This window comes from Trachurus trachurus (assembly GCF_905171665.1).
Source record: "Trachurus trachurus genome assembly, chromosome: 6".
Lineage (NCBI taxonomy): Eukaryota > Metazoa > Chordata > Actinopteri > Carangiformes > Carangidae > Trachurus > Trachurus trachurus.
Genome location: NC_139897.1, coordinates 5374056 through 5394567, shown reverse-complemented (window position 1 = coordinate 5394567; position 20512 = coordinate 5374056). Strand labels below are relative to the sequence as shown.

General features: G+C 41.4%; 1 protein-coding gene across 1 annotated transcript; it reads right to left on the bottom strand.

The window, feature by feature from the left end:
• Positions 1-5240: 5240 nt before the first annotated feature.
• On the bottom strand, positions 5241-6806 carry cUnh11orf96 (chromosome Un C11orf96 homolog). Its single transcript, XM_083973245.1, has one exon. The coding sequence runs from the start codon at positions 6428-6430 to the stop codon at positions 6050-6052; it is 381 nt and encodes a 126-aa protein (XP_083829371.1). The 5' UTR covers positions 6431-6806; the 3' UTR covers positions 5241-6049.
• Between the last annotated feature and the right edge of the window lie 13706 nt (positions 6807-20512).

The following is a 20512-nucleotide window of genomic DNA, read 5'->3' as shown; positions in this document are numbered from 1 at the left end:
TTCGCGCTCCTTCAATGAAAACCCACCCCTTCGCTCTGATTGGTCACATCAAGTACTTTTTACAGCCCCATTGGTCCAAAACCAGGCGTAATCAAGCCGACGACAATGCTGGGTTTTAATTGGACAAATGCGCCATCAATCAAATCTGAACTAAACTAACGTCACATGACGTAAAATCAGGCACAACTGCGTAGGACGCTTACATTTAACTTTTAAAAACACAAAGTAGGCTATGCGTTTGCTCTTTACTATTTTCACCTAAGAACTTCAGGTTTAACAAGTGATATCCCGCAATCATTAAGTTAGGCTATACCTTTTTTAAATGTGACAAATATATAGCCTACTGTATATAAAATAAATAATTTTTACCACTCTCCCGCAGCGGCTCTCTTTACCGCAGTAAATAGCAGTAGCTACAATTTAATTAGCCTACATAATAATCAAAGAATGTGATTTGATAAATAAAAGCTGAAAAAAATACCATGTAGCTATATTAAAAACAAACCATCATATTATAGGCCTATCACACTTAAGGCATGGCCTAATTTAAAACTGAATTTGAATGTCTTCATCATTCAAAAAGACAGGGCACAGTGTAAGCTTTCACAAAAACATCAGGGGAGATAACACATAAGGTCATGAAGCACAATACCATAATTTCATAGGTCAAATTATGTTATCAGTGGCATTATGAATAGTTGGATTAAGTTGTTCTGTCACCATATCAGAATCAGAATCAGAAATGTTTAGTAAAGGTAAAGGTCAGTTTACAGCATTGCAAAAAAAAAAAAGAAGCATACTACAATTTAGGATGTATATAAAAAGAATAAACTAGAATAGAATAAAGATTATGGTAAAGATATAGAGCCTACAGAATACAGAGATAGCATAACATAAGTTACTATGTTATACTTTGTTCAGCTGCCTGTTTGTTTTCAAGTAAGAGACTAAAAATGGGCAAAGGACTAAAAGGTTGTTTTTTTATGTTGGTCCTCTAATGACTATTTACTTGGTGTGCCAAGTAAAGCATGAGAATCAGAGCTTGGCATCCACGACTATGCGCCATCTCTCTCTGCCTAAAATGGAAAAAATCCTCATTCGGAGCAACAGGTCTGGGTCCTTTTACTGGATTTTCAGTGTTTTCAAAGGAGGGTGCACTGAGTGTGTGCTGCTCACCAAGAAAATACACTCCTGTTGATCTAGCTATATCAACAATCAGACGGAATGATAATTTGAGAATATTTTAAAACATTTGATTGTTGCTTAGAAACAAAGTCACAGAATAAATGTTCTCTAACAAGTTTACTGCACACATCATAACACATACTCCCTTTTTTCATAATGCTTTTGAACCAGCTATGACCAACTAGATGTAGATCATGCATAAGTACACAGACCCAGCTTGTGTGTTTGAGACCAAGATGGGTGAAAATGTAACATTTTCTTGTCCCCCCACCAGACAGGGTGGGCAAGCTGGTAAAAGAATGATTTTAAGGGAGAGGAAATATGTGGGTCACCTTCTGTTTTGCATCCGTAATCACCTCTTTTCTACAGCACCAGGGGGAGATGAAGAGCTTAGAAAATGCTTTGAAATAGAGAGAGAGAGAGATCAAAGAACCATGAATGTTCTAGGCTCTGTCTTCTGAGTCCCCCCACGTCATGAGACCAGGATGTAGGTCAGGGATGCTTTCAAAACCTTGCAGCTCTTGAGACAACATACACAGTCAGACGGCATGCATATAAGATACATGCACAAACATTTGTGGTGTGTTACTGTAACCCTCAAACAGCCAAGTGGCGTTGTAGAGAATAGCCAAAACATACACAAATGTAGCAAGACATATGCATACACACACAACACGTGCAAAACTCTCAGTGAGTGCTCCCTTATTGTTAGTTATGCCCAAGTAGTGACCACTATTTTTCAGGTACAGTATCAAAGTTCTGAAAACTGAAAAAAAAAATTGCAACAAGCATTGTTTGCTGAATAGAAACACAAAGCTTTAAGCTTAAAATCACAGTCTAGTCCAGGCATGGGCAAACTAAGGCCCGCGGGCCATATTATGGCCTGTTGGACTTTTCATTCCGGCCTGTCAAATATCTATATAACTATATAAAAGACCACAAACTTTGATGCACTTGCAAAAAAAGGGTGACCAACAACACAACACTGCTCCCACTGAAACTGAATGTAATTTGAATGTAAACTTTCATTTACTTCATGGCTTTTACATGCCATTTAGTCCACATACAAACACTCTCCATCCATCATCTACTGGCCCGGCCCAGCTGTCAAATTTTAAAACTCATTGTGGTCCAAGACCCAAAAGGCTTGCCCACCACTGGCGAGTTTCACCTATTGCATGGACTGGCAAGATAGTAGCCTACTCGATTTGACCCCCCAGATGGATCCTAAATACACTCACCATGGGAAAATCCAATATTCATGTTTCTACCAGAACACCTCTGAATCTATATTTTATCATAACATTTGCATATTAATGTGCATTAGTTTATTTTGTACCTTAATGGACACTAACAAAGGGCCATTATACATCTTTGCTATAATAGCTATAAATAGATAAATCAAAGTGCAATTAAGGCGAGTTTGTAGATGAGAGGTCTGAGACAGAAACTGTGCAAACACACACCAGCAGCAACAGGCTGCTTACCATAATGCTCTGTGGGTGGAATCACTGAGCAGATGCTTTTAACTTGGCAAAGAGGTCTCGTGTTCCAGTGTAAACACTGTACCAGATATTATTCACGCTGAGTGCACATGACAAGAATAGCCTTGTCAAGATTTAAATGAAGTCTTTTTCACGTCAATGATATGGAACAGTCTTCATCCAGTGCTATCGTGAAAACCTTTTCTGGTCCTACTGACCACAAATATGTCCCTGGTTCCTGCTTGTGTTTGTATTACAAACAACTGCAGACAACTGGGACATTATGGGGTTATTTTTACTGGTTTTTAGTACATTTTGTAATAATGTGAAAGGAAAAGGGGAACAGGGTAAAACTAGATTATCATAACCGAACAAATGAAACAGTACCTATTCATTTACTGAAAAACCAGGATCCATTTTCACATGAAAGCAAGTGTCTTATTCAGGAGTTTATTTATCAATGCTACACTGACATTTTGGACAAGAATCAGCTGTCTCTTTCTTGAAGCCCGGTTTATCAGAGTGCTCTGTGATTCATTACATAAGACAATTTCCACCCACTGTGTCATGACCTCAAACAAAGTGTGGGATGGTGAATCCATCTTTGTGAGAAGTCATAACTGTTGTCTATAGTTCCTCTTTTATCTGTTACACTTCCAATAGTCCCTTACCTGTGCTCATGTACTGTCAGAAGACCAAAACCAATGTAGTTAAGTCAGATTCCAGCGAATATACACTGTTGCCTACTGTATATCTATCAAGAATAAATCACATTGTCACAATCCTTTCATGAAAAGAATGAAGGGGAAAAACATTTGCCCTTTAACAACATTCTGTATTTTCTGCATCAGCTCGTCTTAAGTCAATCTTCAACTTTCAGGTTCTGTTGCCTGTTTGCGAGACAAACATGTGTGTCTGTACAGTGTGTTCCATCTGCTGCAGGTTCATGTCACAGATAACTGCCCTTTTATGCTATTTTGTCTGGTGTGATATTGTTTACAAAGATGCGTCACAACGTGGCATGACTGCACGACCCCACTCTGACTTCCTGGTGTCTTTTTAGCTGGTTAGATTTAGCTGATTGCTTTTAGGGCTCAATTATACAGTTCTAGTGTCTGTCACGGATATCGAAAGGGATGAAGATTTAACAATCGTTGAATTAGACTGGGTGACCTCTCATGAAACAAATGTAAAGTCATTCAACAGAGCCAAATTTAAGTCATCATCAGTCTTTACACCACGTCTTTAGTTTTTAAGAAAACCAAGCATCAGTCATGCATTCCAATGAGACAGTGAAACTAATTAGGAAGGAAGTGTCCTCATATGAAAGACTTGGTGGAGAAGAAAATAGATTAATTTTCACTGAAGCTCTTGCACACTCCCTAATCTCCTCTGCAAGATAAAAAGTAGGTTGCTGGAGAAAGAGGGCAGAAAGTGGAGGCATCAATCTGTCACCCCGGCACATGATTATCTCTTTCTCTCTCTCTTGCTCTCAGAACTGTCCCAGTCCCACAATCATTTAGAGAGCTATCAGTGATGCAAACACTGCCAGACTTACGTTGTCACACTTAATAAGCGGCTGTAATTCTGTTGTGGATGTGGGTTTGTACGTCAGCTCTACAAGCAGTTAGACAAACAATGACTATAACGTGTGTGTTTGCGGTCTGTGTGAGAGACGAGGAGAAGAACAGAGTTCTTTGTGTGTGTGCTACCAGCTGTGTTTTGTCCATCCTCCCTATTGGCTGGTTGTTAAGGAGAAGAAGCGCGGTTGTGTTTTGTTTCACGTCAGACGCAGCAGCACAGTGGAGGTGATCATATAGCACATAAGTTCAACACTGATCTCCAGTCTGTATCCCTCTGTGATTACAGCAGCTCCTCGCGGCACACAGGGATCACAGTGCAACACTTAAGCCATCACACCTCTGGAGAGAACATCTCCCTCATCTTGCAGATTTACTTAATCAAATTCTATTTTTAGGTTCTCCAACCCAAACAGATTCTCGACTAAAGCCCCCCTGCTGCAGCACCCACTCCGTCCGTGGTCTCACACATCACGTTTCACTTGTCACAGAGTGGATTAGGAGAGCAGGCTTATTAGCAACAGGAGGGACGGCTGCTGCGGCGCGGCGGTCTGCAGGGCTCCAGAGGGCTCGTCTCTCAGCAGGCTGATGAAAACCCTCACATTACTGAAGTGCGTCACCGGCCTGGCAAGCATGTAGCAGACACTCGAAAGTGTTTACATTATGGCTCAGACTTCAGCTGATCTTATCAATAACACTGGACATGGACACGCAATGACTTCCACTTTTGCGTAGTCCAGATTTAGTTGATCATAGGTTTCTCTGTTGTCTCATACATCCACATTTCTGGATCAATAATGCTTTTCCAATTCACTGTCTATGTGTTGACCTGCTGACCTTTGCACCTCTTGTCATACTACACATGGTTTATATGATTTTCACTGTAGCTGCAGCTCATTTTCCACTGAAATAATTGTTTCTTTTACACTTCCCGAATTGGAAAAAAAAAATGAGAGTAGAAAATGACTTCATATATTTGGAAAATATTTTATTAAAGAACATATCACAAACATTTTTGACACATATTTATAAAGTAAAACAAATATAAAGTATAAAGGTTATGATTTTCTTTGAAAGTCAAGGTAACTTTAGAAGTCAGATAAAATCTCATGTCTACAACTCCACATGGTTATGAACAGAGTAAGAGAATAAATAAAGACATTGAGAAAGATTTTTTGTTTTGCTCAGGAATTGAAGCAGGAGCAGAGATTTCAATCATGGTGAAGCTGGAAAACAACTCTTGACAAAGCTTATACTGCTTCGGTGACAACCAGGTCACTTTCAATGCTCAATACGTTTCTTAGGCAAAGTGTTTACTGTACAGTGTGGTAAGTCACAATACTAACATTTCTTAACAGTCCTTTCTATAGTAGACTGGTCAAGTAGAAAAATCTGGATTGAAACAAAAATACCTATACAACTTTAAAATGGAAAAATATCAGCCATCTTTCAAGTTTTGCTCATAGACATCTACAGTAGAAAAGGAATACATCTGTGTGGTGTGTTCAACACTGTCATCTGCTACTTTCACACTCATCATATCTAGACAGCAGTAGAACTAGCCTTCAGCACGGTCTGCATCAAGTGCATCCTTGAAATATACACTGAATGTTGATATGTTAGTATATTATAAGCAGACTTTTGGATGACAGTAGCAGCTTTCACACACACACACTCAACACACACAGGCAAGGCTGGCAGACAAGGCCAGTTTAGGTCAGTTCAGTTGGCCTCCATTTGAAGCGGCGTCAAGGCGAAGCGAGGAATTAAAAGGAGGTGGCGGTTGCACCTTCCGGCTGCTCACTGGGTGGAGTCGGAGTCACTGGAGTCCAGGCTGGCCTGTGTGGACGTGGGGGTGCAGCTGTGATGGCCGGACGGCGGGCAGTGGAGGGTCTGCGTGCTCCGCCGCAGGTTCTCCAGGGACTGGAGGAAGGAGCGGCGTGCCCTCTCCTCCTCCAGCGGCGAGGAACCTTCCTCTTCTACCTCTGCGATTTCAGCAAAGGTGACGGGCTGCGTTTTGAAGCGAGCCTCGCGTGGTCGCCGTGAGCGGCTCTTGCCCCTGGCCGGGGCCTTGGGGACGGGCAGCTGCTGGGGGAACTCCTCCATGGCTGAGGCCATAAGGTGAGCCGGCAGGACGTGGAAGCCGGAGGCCTCCATAACCATCTGACGCACAGCAGCCATTGGCAGAAAAGAAGCCAAGATGGGGGATTATGAAATTAATTCTATTTTAAATCAAATGCTGTGACTTCCAACAGCTGGAAGAGGACAGTGAACTGCTCTGAGGAAGTCTCAGCTCTTGTCTCTCCTTGTTCTCTCCGGTGCCTTCCTTCTCCTTCAGGCAGAAAAGTCTGTCAGATTCTCAGGAGCAACAAGATAAGAGTCCGTCCAAAGTTGAGCAAAATGAAAACTCCTCAAACCGATGAGTCCACTAGGTTCAGTGAGGATGACCAGATGTGATGCTGCTCTTCACTCCTCGGTGTCAACACCTCTGTTTCAACTCTCTGCTCGCCCTGTGTGTTCCTTGCTGTGTGTGAATCTGTGTCTGCTAATGCCACCAGCAGCTCCAGCACTCTCTTTTATAGCAGCTCTACCCACTCAGTCTCTCTCTCTCTCTCTCTCTACTCCCAGGGCCTGCCAGGTCCCTCCCACTCCCCTCCTTTCCTCTCAGTCATGGTCCCGGCCCCCAGAGCAGCCAGCCACTCAGTCACCCTCCTCAAAATAAACATATGAGAAGAAGATATCTGTGTGTGTGTGTGTGTGTATGAGCGCGTGTGCTGGGTGTTAGGGCTTTGAAAGAAGTGCGTGTGTGTGTGTGTGGGAGGGGGGCAAATATACTGTATGTAGATACATAGGGAGAGAAATGGAGATGGTAACGTGAAGTGAGGCATTTGGTGAGTTGAGTCAGAGAGAATAACTGGAAGAGCGAGGGAGGAGGGCAGAGAAGAGAATTAGGACAGTTCCCCAAATCAAAGTCAAGGTCAGAAACACTCACATGCTACTGTGTGTTTTATCCCAGAATGCTGGGAAGTCCTTCACACTCTGGTGTTGTGCAAAGCTCTGCTTAGTATGACATGGAAAAGCTACCTCTGAAAAAATGATGTTTACTTTCCAACGCTATGTTGTTTCAACTAAACTCTGTGGCAGGTTTGGAATCTGTCAGTTGTCGTAACAGTTTTCATGACCTCAGCTGGGAAGGTTGCATCTCCACCTGTATCTGTTTACTTGTCAGCACAAAAAACACAGAACTGATTTGCACTGACCTTGCTGGAGGGATGAGCCGGTGACGAACCTGTATTTGAACTGATGTTATCATTATCTGTTGCACTTTGTAGTTTGGCCTTGGTGTCTCGCACTCTCTCTGTGTTTCCACAGATCCACCGGAGCTCCATCTCTCTGCACCAACCGCCGCCTGCATTGCCCCCCTTTCCCCTGCTGTTAAAGGTGTTCAGAAATGGCTGTTTGTCCTGTTTGTCACGCCTCCTTCTACGAGTTTCCACGAGTAAGGAAAACAATTTGATTGGTCGTTATCGAGCGGGTGGGATATTCAATGTTTGGGGCGAGACCATAGACTGTAAAAAGAATGGACGTAGCACCCGTGACGTCACCCATTGGTTTTGGGGAGTCGTTTTTGTGACTCAAATATGGCGGCCTGAACAGCGCCATGTTGGATTGGCCGGCCGAGAACCCGCCCACTGGCCTCGAAGCAGCTGTCCACGGAGCTGCTCGGACCTGTCACTCAACGTTTCCGCGCCCTAATTGGCCAGAGTTTTAACCTAATAACAGTAAAACGGTAGAGTTAAAAAAAAATTCACCCCCCTCAGAGTGTGTGCGGGGGTAGAAACTATCGATTGAGACAAAAAAACGTTCTGACACCAGGCTTTTAACATGTTTATTGAGGATGTAAAATCGGCGATTTTAACATGGGGGTCTATGGAGAATGCTGCTTTCTGACACCAGCCCCCAGAGGAAGCTGAGGGGATTGCAGTTTTTTGAACGCGGAAGTGAGCTTCACTTCTCAAGACCGACAACTGCCCCCTTGGGCGAGACCGAGCTCGGTGTGTGTATGTGTGTGTAGCATTGGCTGATGAATCGTGAGCAACGTGACGCATAATTTGCCTGCATTATCCAATGCAAAAAAAAAAAAGCTACCCCACTTTCATCCCGGATTTACTCGAAAATAGAATCTTGCACAAAGTTTGGTCCACATCGTCTGATAGATGAGTTATTACAATTATGTTAAAGAAGAATTCCGGTCCCCTAAATCATTGTCCTGATGGTCACCCAGTGTTGTCTGGAGCAAAAAACGCGACTAAAATTGATGCAGGCAAACCAGAGTTACACCATGGCTAGATGGCGCTAGCGACAACGCTAACCTATGGGGGCAATTTTTTCAACCACAACAAACACTCAAAAAACAATCAAATATCGATGGTGCATGACTCGAATCCTTACGAGACACCACTGAACTCATATAGTGTACAGTATAAGCAGTATAAACTTTGTGTTTTTGCATGTAATCACTCACCTCAGATAGCCGAACTCAGAAACGTCTTGGAAAGACATTACTATCCGATCGCAGAGCGCCTGCTCTCCCCACCACAGAAACAAACACTTTTTCCTTGTTGTGATGATTTCTTTACAAAAAGTCCCCCTCCCGCGAACCTTTTTGGTCATTTTAAAACGCGGGGCGACCGCCATTCCGAAGGACCGCCATTCCGACGGTCTGCCAGTCCGAAAATTCCCGAAGGTCCGTCATTTCGAACTTCCTGAGGGGCCGCCGTTCCGAATGTGTTTTATTTTGAAAATTGACCGGATTCTCTCGTGGTTTGACTTCCTGCCCGGCTTGACACGACGCGCCGCGGGGACAGCGCCCGACCGGCCCCTCCCCCTCCCCCTCCGCCTCCAAAGGTGCGAGTCTGATGCATTACATCCATGGTCTGATGCAGCCGCGGCACTCCTGCTGAAAATAAATGTCCTTGCTCTGTGCTTTGGTTAGGTTTAGGCAATGTAGAAAGGAGTTGGTTAAGTTTAGTAAAAAGGTTAGGTAGAGGCCAATAAAATCGCAGTTAATATGTATCTACCCCGGGAGTCGAACCCTGATCCACCGCGTCAAAAGCAGATGCTCTGACCACTACACTACCACCGCAATTAGGCTTGTTTACTCCGTGCCGTAAACCATTCAAGATTTTTTCAGGTTCGGAATGGCACCCTTTCTTTCAGGTTCGTAATGGCACCCTTTTCCCATAAATAATTAAGGGTCGGCATTCCGACAAATTAAAGTAAACGTTCGGAGTGGCGGCCCTTCGGAATGGCACCCTGGAACCTTTTAAAACCAGCTCATTAGCTATGCACATTAGCAATGCACCTCTGGGGGGTGGGCGGAGACTGCGCTGCTCTGCACCCGCCCAGCCACCTCCTCGCACCCCACCCCCCCGCTCGCTGACAGCTGGACATTGTACAATTACAGAGTCAGCGCGTTTAGCTAAAACTGCACACTGGGATTTGATCCCAGACTGGAACATAGTCCTTGGTCGCGGTGCAAGCTACCAGATGAGCTATACCTGTCATACCTTGACAGCTACACCGAGCTGTCAACCCTTTCACCTCTGAGCCAGATGCAGAGCGGGGCGGGAGCTTGTAGCACTAGTGCCCTCCCCTGGAGCTGTGACACGTCAGCTCCAGTCTCCCTGAAACTGCCAGTTTGCGTCTGCCATTGGTTCACAGCAATTTGAAGGCAGAAAAACTCAGAAATGCAATTTTGCACTTCCTTTTCTGCTGATATGTCCTCTAACACAAGAAAAATGCCACAGGAACACGTGAAAAGCACGAAAAACACGATTTTCATGGGAGGGGGTCTTTTACAAAAATAAACAGTCCATGCAGTGCAGTGGTAATGTCCAAAATATCTCTGACCGTTTATTTTTGTAAAGAAATCATCACAACAAGGACTTAATGTTTGTTTCTGTGGCAGAGGAAGTTGTTATGATGCCATGTAAAGCCCTTTGAGACAAACTGTTTGAAAAAATGCATGCCCTATTCAATTCTGGGGCAGATACAGAGCATTTACCATGAAAATGTTTTTTCACTCTGTTGTCTGTCTGTTACAGTAATGTTACTGTAATACGTGACTACACAGATCAGACTTGCATTGTGTATCCTGAATATTTTTCAGTAAGCTATGTCAAAGTAGAGTTACTATTCTTCTATACAGCAAAGTTTTCTCTTGTATACGGGATTGATAAAGTAATTTGTATTCATATTCATATTTGTAGGCTATTTGTATAAAAGAAACACATTGTGTTCATTCAAATGAAATACGCAGGGTGACGTCAGTGTGCTCCTCCACTGTTCACCCTGATGTGTGTGTCTGGAGAGAAACGTGGCCGGCAGCTCTGCTCAGAGTGTTAACACTATACGTATGTAAACACGACCACAGCAAAGACAAACAGTGTCGGGAAGTTATTACAGTCCCTGTGCTGGCACAAGCAGCTCAGCTCTCATCGTGCGTATTTTGAGTGAGGCAACCACATACTGTAAACACACAGCAATTATCTCAATCATCTGAATGCACAATAGTCAGAAAGACTATTTTGACTGTCATGATCTGCAACAGAAGAACCAGGCCATTGCATATACACATTACATTTTTTTAAATTAGGACACCCTTCTGTCCCATAAACTCCAATGGATTGCTTTTGTTCGACGAGAGAGTGCATCATATGCAGTTTGCTGTCCCGTGAGTTGGCACATTCTGTGCCATTCTTATTACCTGGTTTGTGCATGCTCGTCTGGATGTTCTGAAGCTTGGAGTATGACAACGGGGGATGTTGGAAATGATCCACTATTTTCCGTCCTATGGTCACGGCATCTGATACAGCTTTTTAGCAAGCAGGCCTTCGTTCACAACCAGCTGGAGTGTGGGAAGCTCTGCCTCACCCATACCTTTAATCATGTTCTAGCATTGTCGTGTAACACAACGTGAACGGTTTCTTTGGGAATATTCCACGTGTTGAGCATCTCTTCAAACTTTACTACAATCACTTCCACTAAACTCTTTGGCATGCAGCATGACACTATGAAGTTGGAAATCATCATCTATCCACTGCACTGTCTGGGTGAGTAGAGACACTGGACTCACGCTGCTGCTCCAAATATGAGCGGTGAAGTCACCATATGCAGTAGCACTGTATAACTGTAGTTATAAACACTCATAAATGATCATAATGCTTTATAATAAAAATCATAACACACTATAAAGCATTTTATCATGACTTATAAGGTCAGGCATTATCATAATTATAATTGTTAGTAACTCGCTGACAATGCCCACATCGATAATGTGTTATAATTGGCTTATAAATGTGTATAACTATCATAATAAACACTCAGAAATTATCATAAGACTTTATAACAATAAGCATAACACATCATACAGAATGTTATAATGGCTTACAAGGTCAAGTATTATACTAGAGTTTTAATGCTCTATAATGTGTTATGCTTATTGTTATAAATAAAATATTGTATATGAAGAGTATCGATGGCACGGCAGCATTAAGATGAAGCATTCATATAAACAAAATCTCCATATTTGCGCACCAACATAAAGGCACAAAATGAGAAGATCATGTTTTTCCAGCCGGGTTTTCTGGCACTGCAGATGGGAATGCTGTCTCATGGGACAGCACTCGCATGAGACATTTGGCGTCCTCATTTATGGATGATCACAAACATAGAGAGGGCTGCATGGACGCATCTCAGTGTATGTTAGTTGTAAAGTTATGTTGATGGTAAGGTTTTAATAAATAGGGTTTATTGGCACTTCGTGATAATTTGGGTTGTAATAGTTTTACACAGGGTTTTTTCACAGCCAATACAAACTTGGAGGGTGAGAGGAAGAGGCCAACTGTGACTTATAAACTGACAACTAAACAGCAACGACAGCCATGACTAAGGCAACATTTGTTGTTTTCACTGAAACGATTGGGGATTATAAAAACGAAGACTCAGTGAAACTGTAGCCTGTTTGTTTGTTTGGGATTGTTGTGGCAGTGAAATTAATTTTGCAAAGATGTGCCAATGATACATTATAACATGTTAATTGATGTTACACGGACTAAACTTGGCACTGGGCCTTCCAGTTAAATCTGTAACACCTTTAATCAAATGAGTCAATCTAAACAAGGGAGCAGTAAACACTCTATCAGTGGCTGGTGCACATTTGTCTGATTCACAAGCTTACACACACACAGTCTGACACAGTGATAGTTTGTTCACGTGGCATGTCCATGTGAGAGATGTCAACCCCAACAGATGCACTTCTTTAGAGAGCTGAGAGTTTAGTGAAGTGAGTAGAACTAGAATTGGTATTTCCTGAAGGAAATACGTGTGAATGCTGAAAGCCATTGCTGAACCATGCTGAATAAGTTGACAAAGACATGCGGAATGACACGCAAACATGTCCAAGGCAGGAATTGAACCCACGACTTCAGGACTGGTAACCTGACACACTAACCATATGGCCACAGAGGACCTGAGTTACAATGAGCTTTATACTATGAGGAATCAAGGACTGTCCAATGACAGCTGAATAGTTGGAATGAAAAGTCAAGCAATGATGTGACATGACTGAGGTAGGAATCGAACCCATGACCTCATGATCACCGCTTCGCCACAGAGAGCACACACATAAGCATGTTGTCATTGATTGTAATGTGATGATGTGCTGCAAACTGTGGCACTAGCAATTGATGAGTCTCGAACACTTGTAACGAATTGAGGGTGGGGGAGGAGAGCGGAATTCAACATAATAATGAGTGCTTCCTTTGGATTCAAACCAGTGACCTTGGGGTTGGCAAGCAGCCACCTTACCAACTGGACTACAGACAGAGTTGTGGAGAAGAGAGGTTGAGACTTTGATGAATGTGAGATTTTTCAATGATGCTTAAAAAGAGAAGAAGAAATGAGTAGAAATGAGCCACAACAAGTAAGTAGAGGACTTTTTTGTGACTTGTGACTATTTTTTGATGAAATCAAACAAAGTATAATGCCCATTCCAGTGAATTACAAAGTTGAGCTCCTACTACTCTGCTGTGAAAAAAATTGCATTGGGGTAAATGGCAGAGAGAGAGCACCCAGGCTGCATTTAAAAAATATTTTAAATTATTGTCTGAGTCTCATTCGCATTTTTGGCGGCATTGTGAGACAGAAGACAAGCGTGGCTACAAACTGTTTCCAAAATCATGAGTGTAGAGTGTCATTTGTAGCTTTGCTGGCAATTTCAGAAGAAAAGTTCCAGTCGCTTTTTTGGATCTCCTGCACTCTACGATGACGTCACCCACTCTGACCCAACCCCATTCACACTCATTGAAAAGTGTGAAATTTGTCAGAAATCCTCATGTGCATTTAATAGATTTATCTCAAAAACGATACAAGCTATGAAAAAGTTGTACACAGGTTGAATACATTAGAAGTGTGTCTACAACTCAGAATTTGAATTAAGTCTCTAGCAGAAAGTATGCTGAAGCTTTAGAGGCTGAAAGAAGTAAGAAGATTTGAAGAGTTTCAAGACTGTTCCAATGCATTCTCTATGGGCCAAAAAAAAATCAGAAATAGTTGAATATTGCAAAAAGTATGAATATTTGAAAAGAGAAAAGTCATTTTGATATCCAGAAAAAGCTGCAGGATTTGATGTATGAATTGTTGAAATAGCACAAAGTATGAAGGACTAGAAGAAGACCGTAAAAAGGCGGAAAATAGTAAGAATATAAAAAGAGAATAAAGAAAGTGGCGGAGAGGAAGAACAATAGTGTGAACGCTTTCACACTAATTACCTATGTTAAACGTGCACATCTCCTCTAAACAGCAATGAATAAGGAAAAGGTCACTTTTTAAAGTCATATCTGTGACTGTGGTGGCTCAGGAGATTCTGAAACACATCTTGAAACTGAGACACTGCCCTCAGGATGACAGTTCAGATGCAGTGGATTGGTACCCAGGACAAGTTTCCACCTGTGGAACAATAAAGTTTACCTTAACTATAATAAAGTTTACCATACCTCACACATCACACAGAGCCACTTCCACTTTCAGAGTGCTACTGAAAAGCTAAAGAAAGAAAGACGTTTAATTCAGTCTACACAAAATACGTGCAAAAATGTATTTAACCAGATCATTTTGGTAGATCATCAAAGTACCCAAGTGCAAAGAGAAAAAAATGGTCAAGCTGTAAAATGAATGTATATGATCTTGATTCATACATCCTCAGAGTAACAGAACTGTGTGTGTGTGTGTGTGTGTGTGTGTGTGTAGGTGTGTGTGTGTGTGTGTGTGTGTGTGTGTGTGTGTGTGTGTGTGTGTGTGTGTGTAGGTGTGTGTGTGTGTGTGTGTGTGTGTGTGTGTGTGTGTGTGTGTGTGTGTGTGTGTGTGTGTGTGTGTGTGTGTGTGTGTGTAAATAAAACCACTGTTTAAGGTTACTTACACAGTATACTGCATGTATAAGGTTCATTTTGTTTCTGAGATAGATGATCTATCATAGATCATTTGTACAGGCTTTTAGACAGGGTGATGGATCATTGGCCACAGGGTGCTCATCCTTTTATGTAGTCAAAGTCACAGTGGATGAAGACACGTGGACACTTAGCATCATCCCAGTCAACATGTCACGTCATCCTAACTGTAAGTGCAATGACTAAATTTGTCAGTGTCTCTGCTGACGGAGGCGTGTCAGGGCTGGTGTAGACCGGCTGGGTCAGTTACGTTCATGTTGCAACTCACTGTGTGCCATATGGCACCGTGACAAAGGTCACATATTTTTTTTTATCTGTTCGGAGCTACATTGATTTATGATAGAAACCCACTGTGCTTTGTATGATGGCGTCAGAAACTGCCATGAAAATATGAACCTCATCAGTCAGAGGTGTTTGCTGTCATGGAGCGTTGACGTACAGTGATATTTGACTTCCAGTGAAAAACTCATCACTTCCTCAAAAACGTCAAGCAAATGAACTAGGAAATATTGTTACGTGACTGAATGTTTGTCTTATCAACTCAGACCTTAGGGCCCTTATTATTTAATATAGATAAGTAGTATTTTGCAGGTCCACACAGACATAATCATATATTTGTATATTGTATACCTGTATGTCAATAACATTTAAAGGCTCAGAAACCTTTGCAGGTGTTTGGAGTTCATTAGCTGAGAGTGTGACACCATTAGGTTAAAATAGTGAACTGTTTCACTATATTCTAATTGTTTGAGATACTGAATGTGGGTTTTCTTTAAATGTAAGCCATAATCATTACTACAACTAAAAGAAATAAACACACAAAATGTTTCAGTCTGTGTAATGAATCTACATAATATGAGTTTAACTATTTGAACGGAACTACTGAAATAAATGAACTTTTCCATGAAATTCTCATTTATTGAGATGCTCCTGTAGCTATATTATATTGGAATGCCCATACCAATACCAGTACCAACGCCAGGCCATACATACTACAGTACAGCCCCCCGTGTGGTTTTATTTTATTTTTTTCTATTCTGAAAATGGGCCTATATTGGTAACAGACAGTGATCATGTCATAAAACGGACCAATATTATAAAGCCAAAAGTTCACCTCAGAAAACAGACTCAAGGTAGAAAATCATCTATATATCAGCAAAATAAAAATTGTGTTTTTCCTCATGTGCATAATTTATCTGGCTTTGTGAAACTTTTTAAATACATAAACACAAAACCAGGGTGACAGAGAAATCAGTGACTCACACCTTCAAACTATATCATTATCCATTACTGCAGTCAGTGTCACTGTAGGCAAGGCAACACGAACACAAACATCGGGAGCAGAGGGGCAAACCTGAGTGTCATCTGTAGTTACTAATATTACCCGTAGGTATCACCAGCGGTGGTATGTAAGTCATGCAGCAGCGTACCATCAGTAGCGCTGAGGTGACAGGTTTTTCTCATTTCAGGGGTTGACCTCACGGGCTTTCCTCTCCTCCTCTGAGTTTTCAGGCGTGACGTTACGGCCGAAAATGACTGCCCCTCTTTCGTCATGCATTCCAAGGATGAAACCTCAGGAGGGTTAGACAGACACCGTCTCATCCTGTGTCTTGTGTCAAACACACACACACACACACACACACACACACACATGGACACACACAGGTTGTAAGTTGTGGATTCGAACCTCTAAATACCCCCTGGCTCTATTTTAAGTCTATCTAAGGTCAGCCACGATCAAGCCAACAAGCAGCTGCCAGTCAAGTGACATCACATGACATTTTGATCCCCTTTTAACCATATATGTGTGCGTGTGAGAGGAAGTGTGTGTGTTGCGCTGAGGTGTCTTCCCATACATGCATGTTGCATGTGCGCGTGCTTGATGTTTTGTTTCATGTCATCATTATCCACTTTATTTAGCCTACGTGCTTTTTGACATGATTGCAAAGAAAAGTGAATGCACTGAGCTGCAGCTTAGTGGGCCAAAAGGAGTGTGTGTGTGTGTGTGCGTGTGCGTGTGTGTGTGTGTGTGTGTGTGCGTGCGTGCGTGCGTGCGTGCGCGTGTGTCCGTCCTTGGGGGTGACTTGTTTTCCTAAAAGATCCTGTCAAGGCTGCATGTGCTGTACACAAGGACATAGTCTGGCAACAACAATAATGAGAAAGCCAAGCAAACGTATCTTTCAGTAACATTGTTCATTGATCTGAATTAAAGTCACTGTCATAAAAATAAAAAAAAACACAAAAACACTATATATTAGAATATTGTCTCATTTTGTTACTTTTGTTTGCATGCAGACCTTTTATTCCAATATTTTGGAATCTTCAAATTATATTTGTCTGTTGATGTCTTTTACAAGAAGTATTCAAATGATTTACGGCGTGTTCACACCGGGCGCGAGGCAAATTTTTCGCGCGACAAGATTACATACAAAGTCAATGTACAGACGCGAATTTGTGCCGGCGGCGCGAATGACGCGAATGGCGCGGCGCGAATGACACAAACGGCGCGACGCGAATGAAGCGAAAACGCGAAATTCATTAATATTGTTTGTTTACTTGTACCTGGGAGTGGCTGACAGAGTATTAGTGTTGCGCTAATGCAGACTCCATTTCAGTACTGACAAGCTGCCAGGTTTATTTAGCCCCGCCCCCTCTCCCAGCAAGTTGACAGGATTGGTTTCTCAGGTTGCGACATATGAAACTCCGGCTGTCTGAATCTCTCTTTAGAAGATGGTCATTGGGTCACTGCAGTTCAAGGTGGAAGTCCGCACTGACTGCATAAAAATCACCATATGAATATATTGTAAGGCTGGCATCTCTATTTTCATTGCAGAGGTCTTGAGATGGTAAATTAGACTATGGACCCCCAATTGGACAAAATTTTGAAACAAACACCAGAAATACACAAATATTTATTCTGAGACGTTACTTATTTTAGTCAATGTATGTTCAAATTCATGCCAATGGCATGAATGAATTTCAAGAAATTTCTGGAAAAAATGTAATATTTCTGGGGGAAAAATTGGTACAATTTTGAGAAAAAGTTGGGGACCCCCTTGAACCCTCTCAAGGACCCCTGGGGGTCCCCGGACCCCACATTGAGAACCACCGGTTTAATCTATTAAAATTGTAATTTGAGAAGAAAAGGAAATCATAATTCCGGTGTGATATACTACGACTACTTCATGACTTATCCTTGGGCCTGTATCCTGTATCAAACAGGTGATGCCATTTCGAAGGGAATACCTCCAGCAGGGAATATGGGCGGAGGCAGCTGAGAAATAATCCCTCACAATCCTCTTCTTGATCACATACACCACTCGTCTCACCAGCTCCTCGACCACCAACTGTATACACTATAAATGGAATGTGCCTTTACTTTGTGTAAATTATAATTGAATTATATTTTCATTAACATATAATGTTATTAATATATGTGGCTTCGCCCAAAAGCGGTTGCTTGCAATGATGATCTCAAAAAAATATTTCACAACTTTTCACCACACTGATGAGCTGACCATGCAACCTGACCTTTGAAACATGTTTCAACAGAACTATACGGTATAAGAGAATACTTTCCTCATTTCTTGTGGTATATTTATACGGAGGTGTAACAGTGAATTTGTTGATAATACACTGATATTAAAAGAATCGCTGCACCTGCAGTGGTCCCTTTGAGAGGTGCTTACAACAGCATATTCCAAATGGGGTTTTAACTGGGATTTGAGCCAGTATCAGTGGCACAATGTGGATATAAATACTGCACGGCTGGTTATGAAACTGTTGGAAGCAAGGACACTGACTGCAAGAGGAATTAAATGGAGTCATTGTAATTAACAAGCAGGCTCGAATGTCACCGGATCTCACTTCAGTTGCGTATGTGTGCACCTTATGTGTAGTAGGTAGGTAGAGTTACAAGGCCACATGTAAGGGACTACTTTAATTGGCATATAGAGCTGTGTGTCACTGTATGAATTTACCAGTGCAGCTGTGACTGGTGTAACTCATATGTGAGTGTTTGCTTCCTTTATATAATATGGCAAAAAACCTTGACCGATAGCGTGGAAGGGTTGAGGCCAAATCATGAAAAAGTCAAGTCAGATGTTGATAAGAGATTATTGGATGACACCTGAAGTTATTCAGCCCTACATTTCTTGTCATTATATTTAGGCTATGTAATCATTATGTCACACCAAGGCAACAGGAGACAGGTTCGTAAAATGTGTGTTTATTTGTGTGCACTGCTAACAGGAAGAGATCCTTCAGGGGTGGACAGCGTGAGAGAAAGTGAAAGAGACAGGAAGCAAGAAATAGAAATAAAAATTAGACAACCCTGGTGAAAAAAAAGTGTACTTTATTGTATTTCAAGTATATTCGTATTTTGAATAGTATATTGAAAATGTAATTATACAAATTGTACTTTATATAAATATATAAAAATTACACTAACATCACACTTTCACGCTAACACTTTTAACACACTTGAAAATAATTGTACTATATTACACTTTATAGAAATATATTAAACTAAAATATACTTAAAGTGAAATTTATGTGTAATTTCTAAAGTGTACTTATTTGAAATTTGTTTTCACACATACTTTTGATATATTTTAAAATGTATGCTAAAATTGTCATTGTAAAATACAATGATAACATATTTTGAAAGTATACATTTTAATATCAACACTGTAATATTAAGTTTGAGTGTATTTTAAGTTACATTTGAGTTTAATTATAAAGTGAAGTTATTTATGCTTGTAGCCTACTTCAGGACATTTTGGAAAGTGGTATTAGCCTATGCACCTAAACCCGTTTATTAAATTTTGTGCTGTGTGTTTGGCAAAAAAAAAAAAAGATAGGCTACAACCTTACACGCATGAAATCACATGAAACAATACACTTAATTAACACTTAACAATCATCCACAAGAGCGTTGTAGAGTTGTTGGATTGTGTGTTTGATAGTCTCCGTAGCGGTAGCTGAGCAGCTCATGTCTCTGCCCCGCCGATCTAAAAACAGCTTGTAGGTTACCGTCAATTACAGTAAAAGTAACGAACCCTATCCCTGGCAAATCTGCCAAAATGTTGAAATATCCCTTTAAGCACATTGTTTTAATGTTATAATGTCTGTTGTAACCAAGGTTAAAAGTCTGTATTAAAAATTAGTTGATTGCATATTAAAACAGCTGAATTCATATTTAAAAAAGTTAATTAATAAATACTAAGTTATGTTAATAATTAAAAACAGATACTTACCTATAAAAAGAAATTGAACAGTGATAAAATATTTTTTTGAAAGAGATTGGCTGGAGATGAGCTGTCAGCCAATCGGGAAGAAGCTCCCGCCCCTTGACCTGCTCAGAACAAGGTTCACTTCCTCCGGAGCCGTTGTCAGGAGAGCGAGCAGAGCAGCCCCGCATCGAGCACGACACTTAGCTTGTGAAGAGGAGACACTAGTAAAAGTTGATAAAAGTGATTAAAAACTACGGGATAACTCCGGTGACGCCCTGGACCTGTGAGAGTGAAGCTAGAGGGACCCGACATCTCCAACAAGAAGAAAACGCATCGGTGAGAAATCGTTTTTTCCATGCTAAATGCTAACCGCCAGTGCTAATCAGTGCTAATACCAGAGACCTTACCCACTCGTGTGAATCACTAGCGTTAAAGCTAGCACTAGCTTCATTTTGAAGGTGCAATATGAGACGTTTTGAGAATTTGTTGCACACTGAACTGTAAAATCTGATTATTTAGCA

What these genes read in the sequence shown, in the direction of transcription:
- cUnh11orf96 (XM_083973245.1), bottom strand. Translation starts at nt 6,430, where the DNA reads ATGGCTGCTGTGCGTCAGATGGTTATGGAGGCCTCCGGCTTCCACGTC.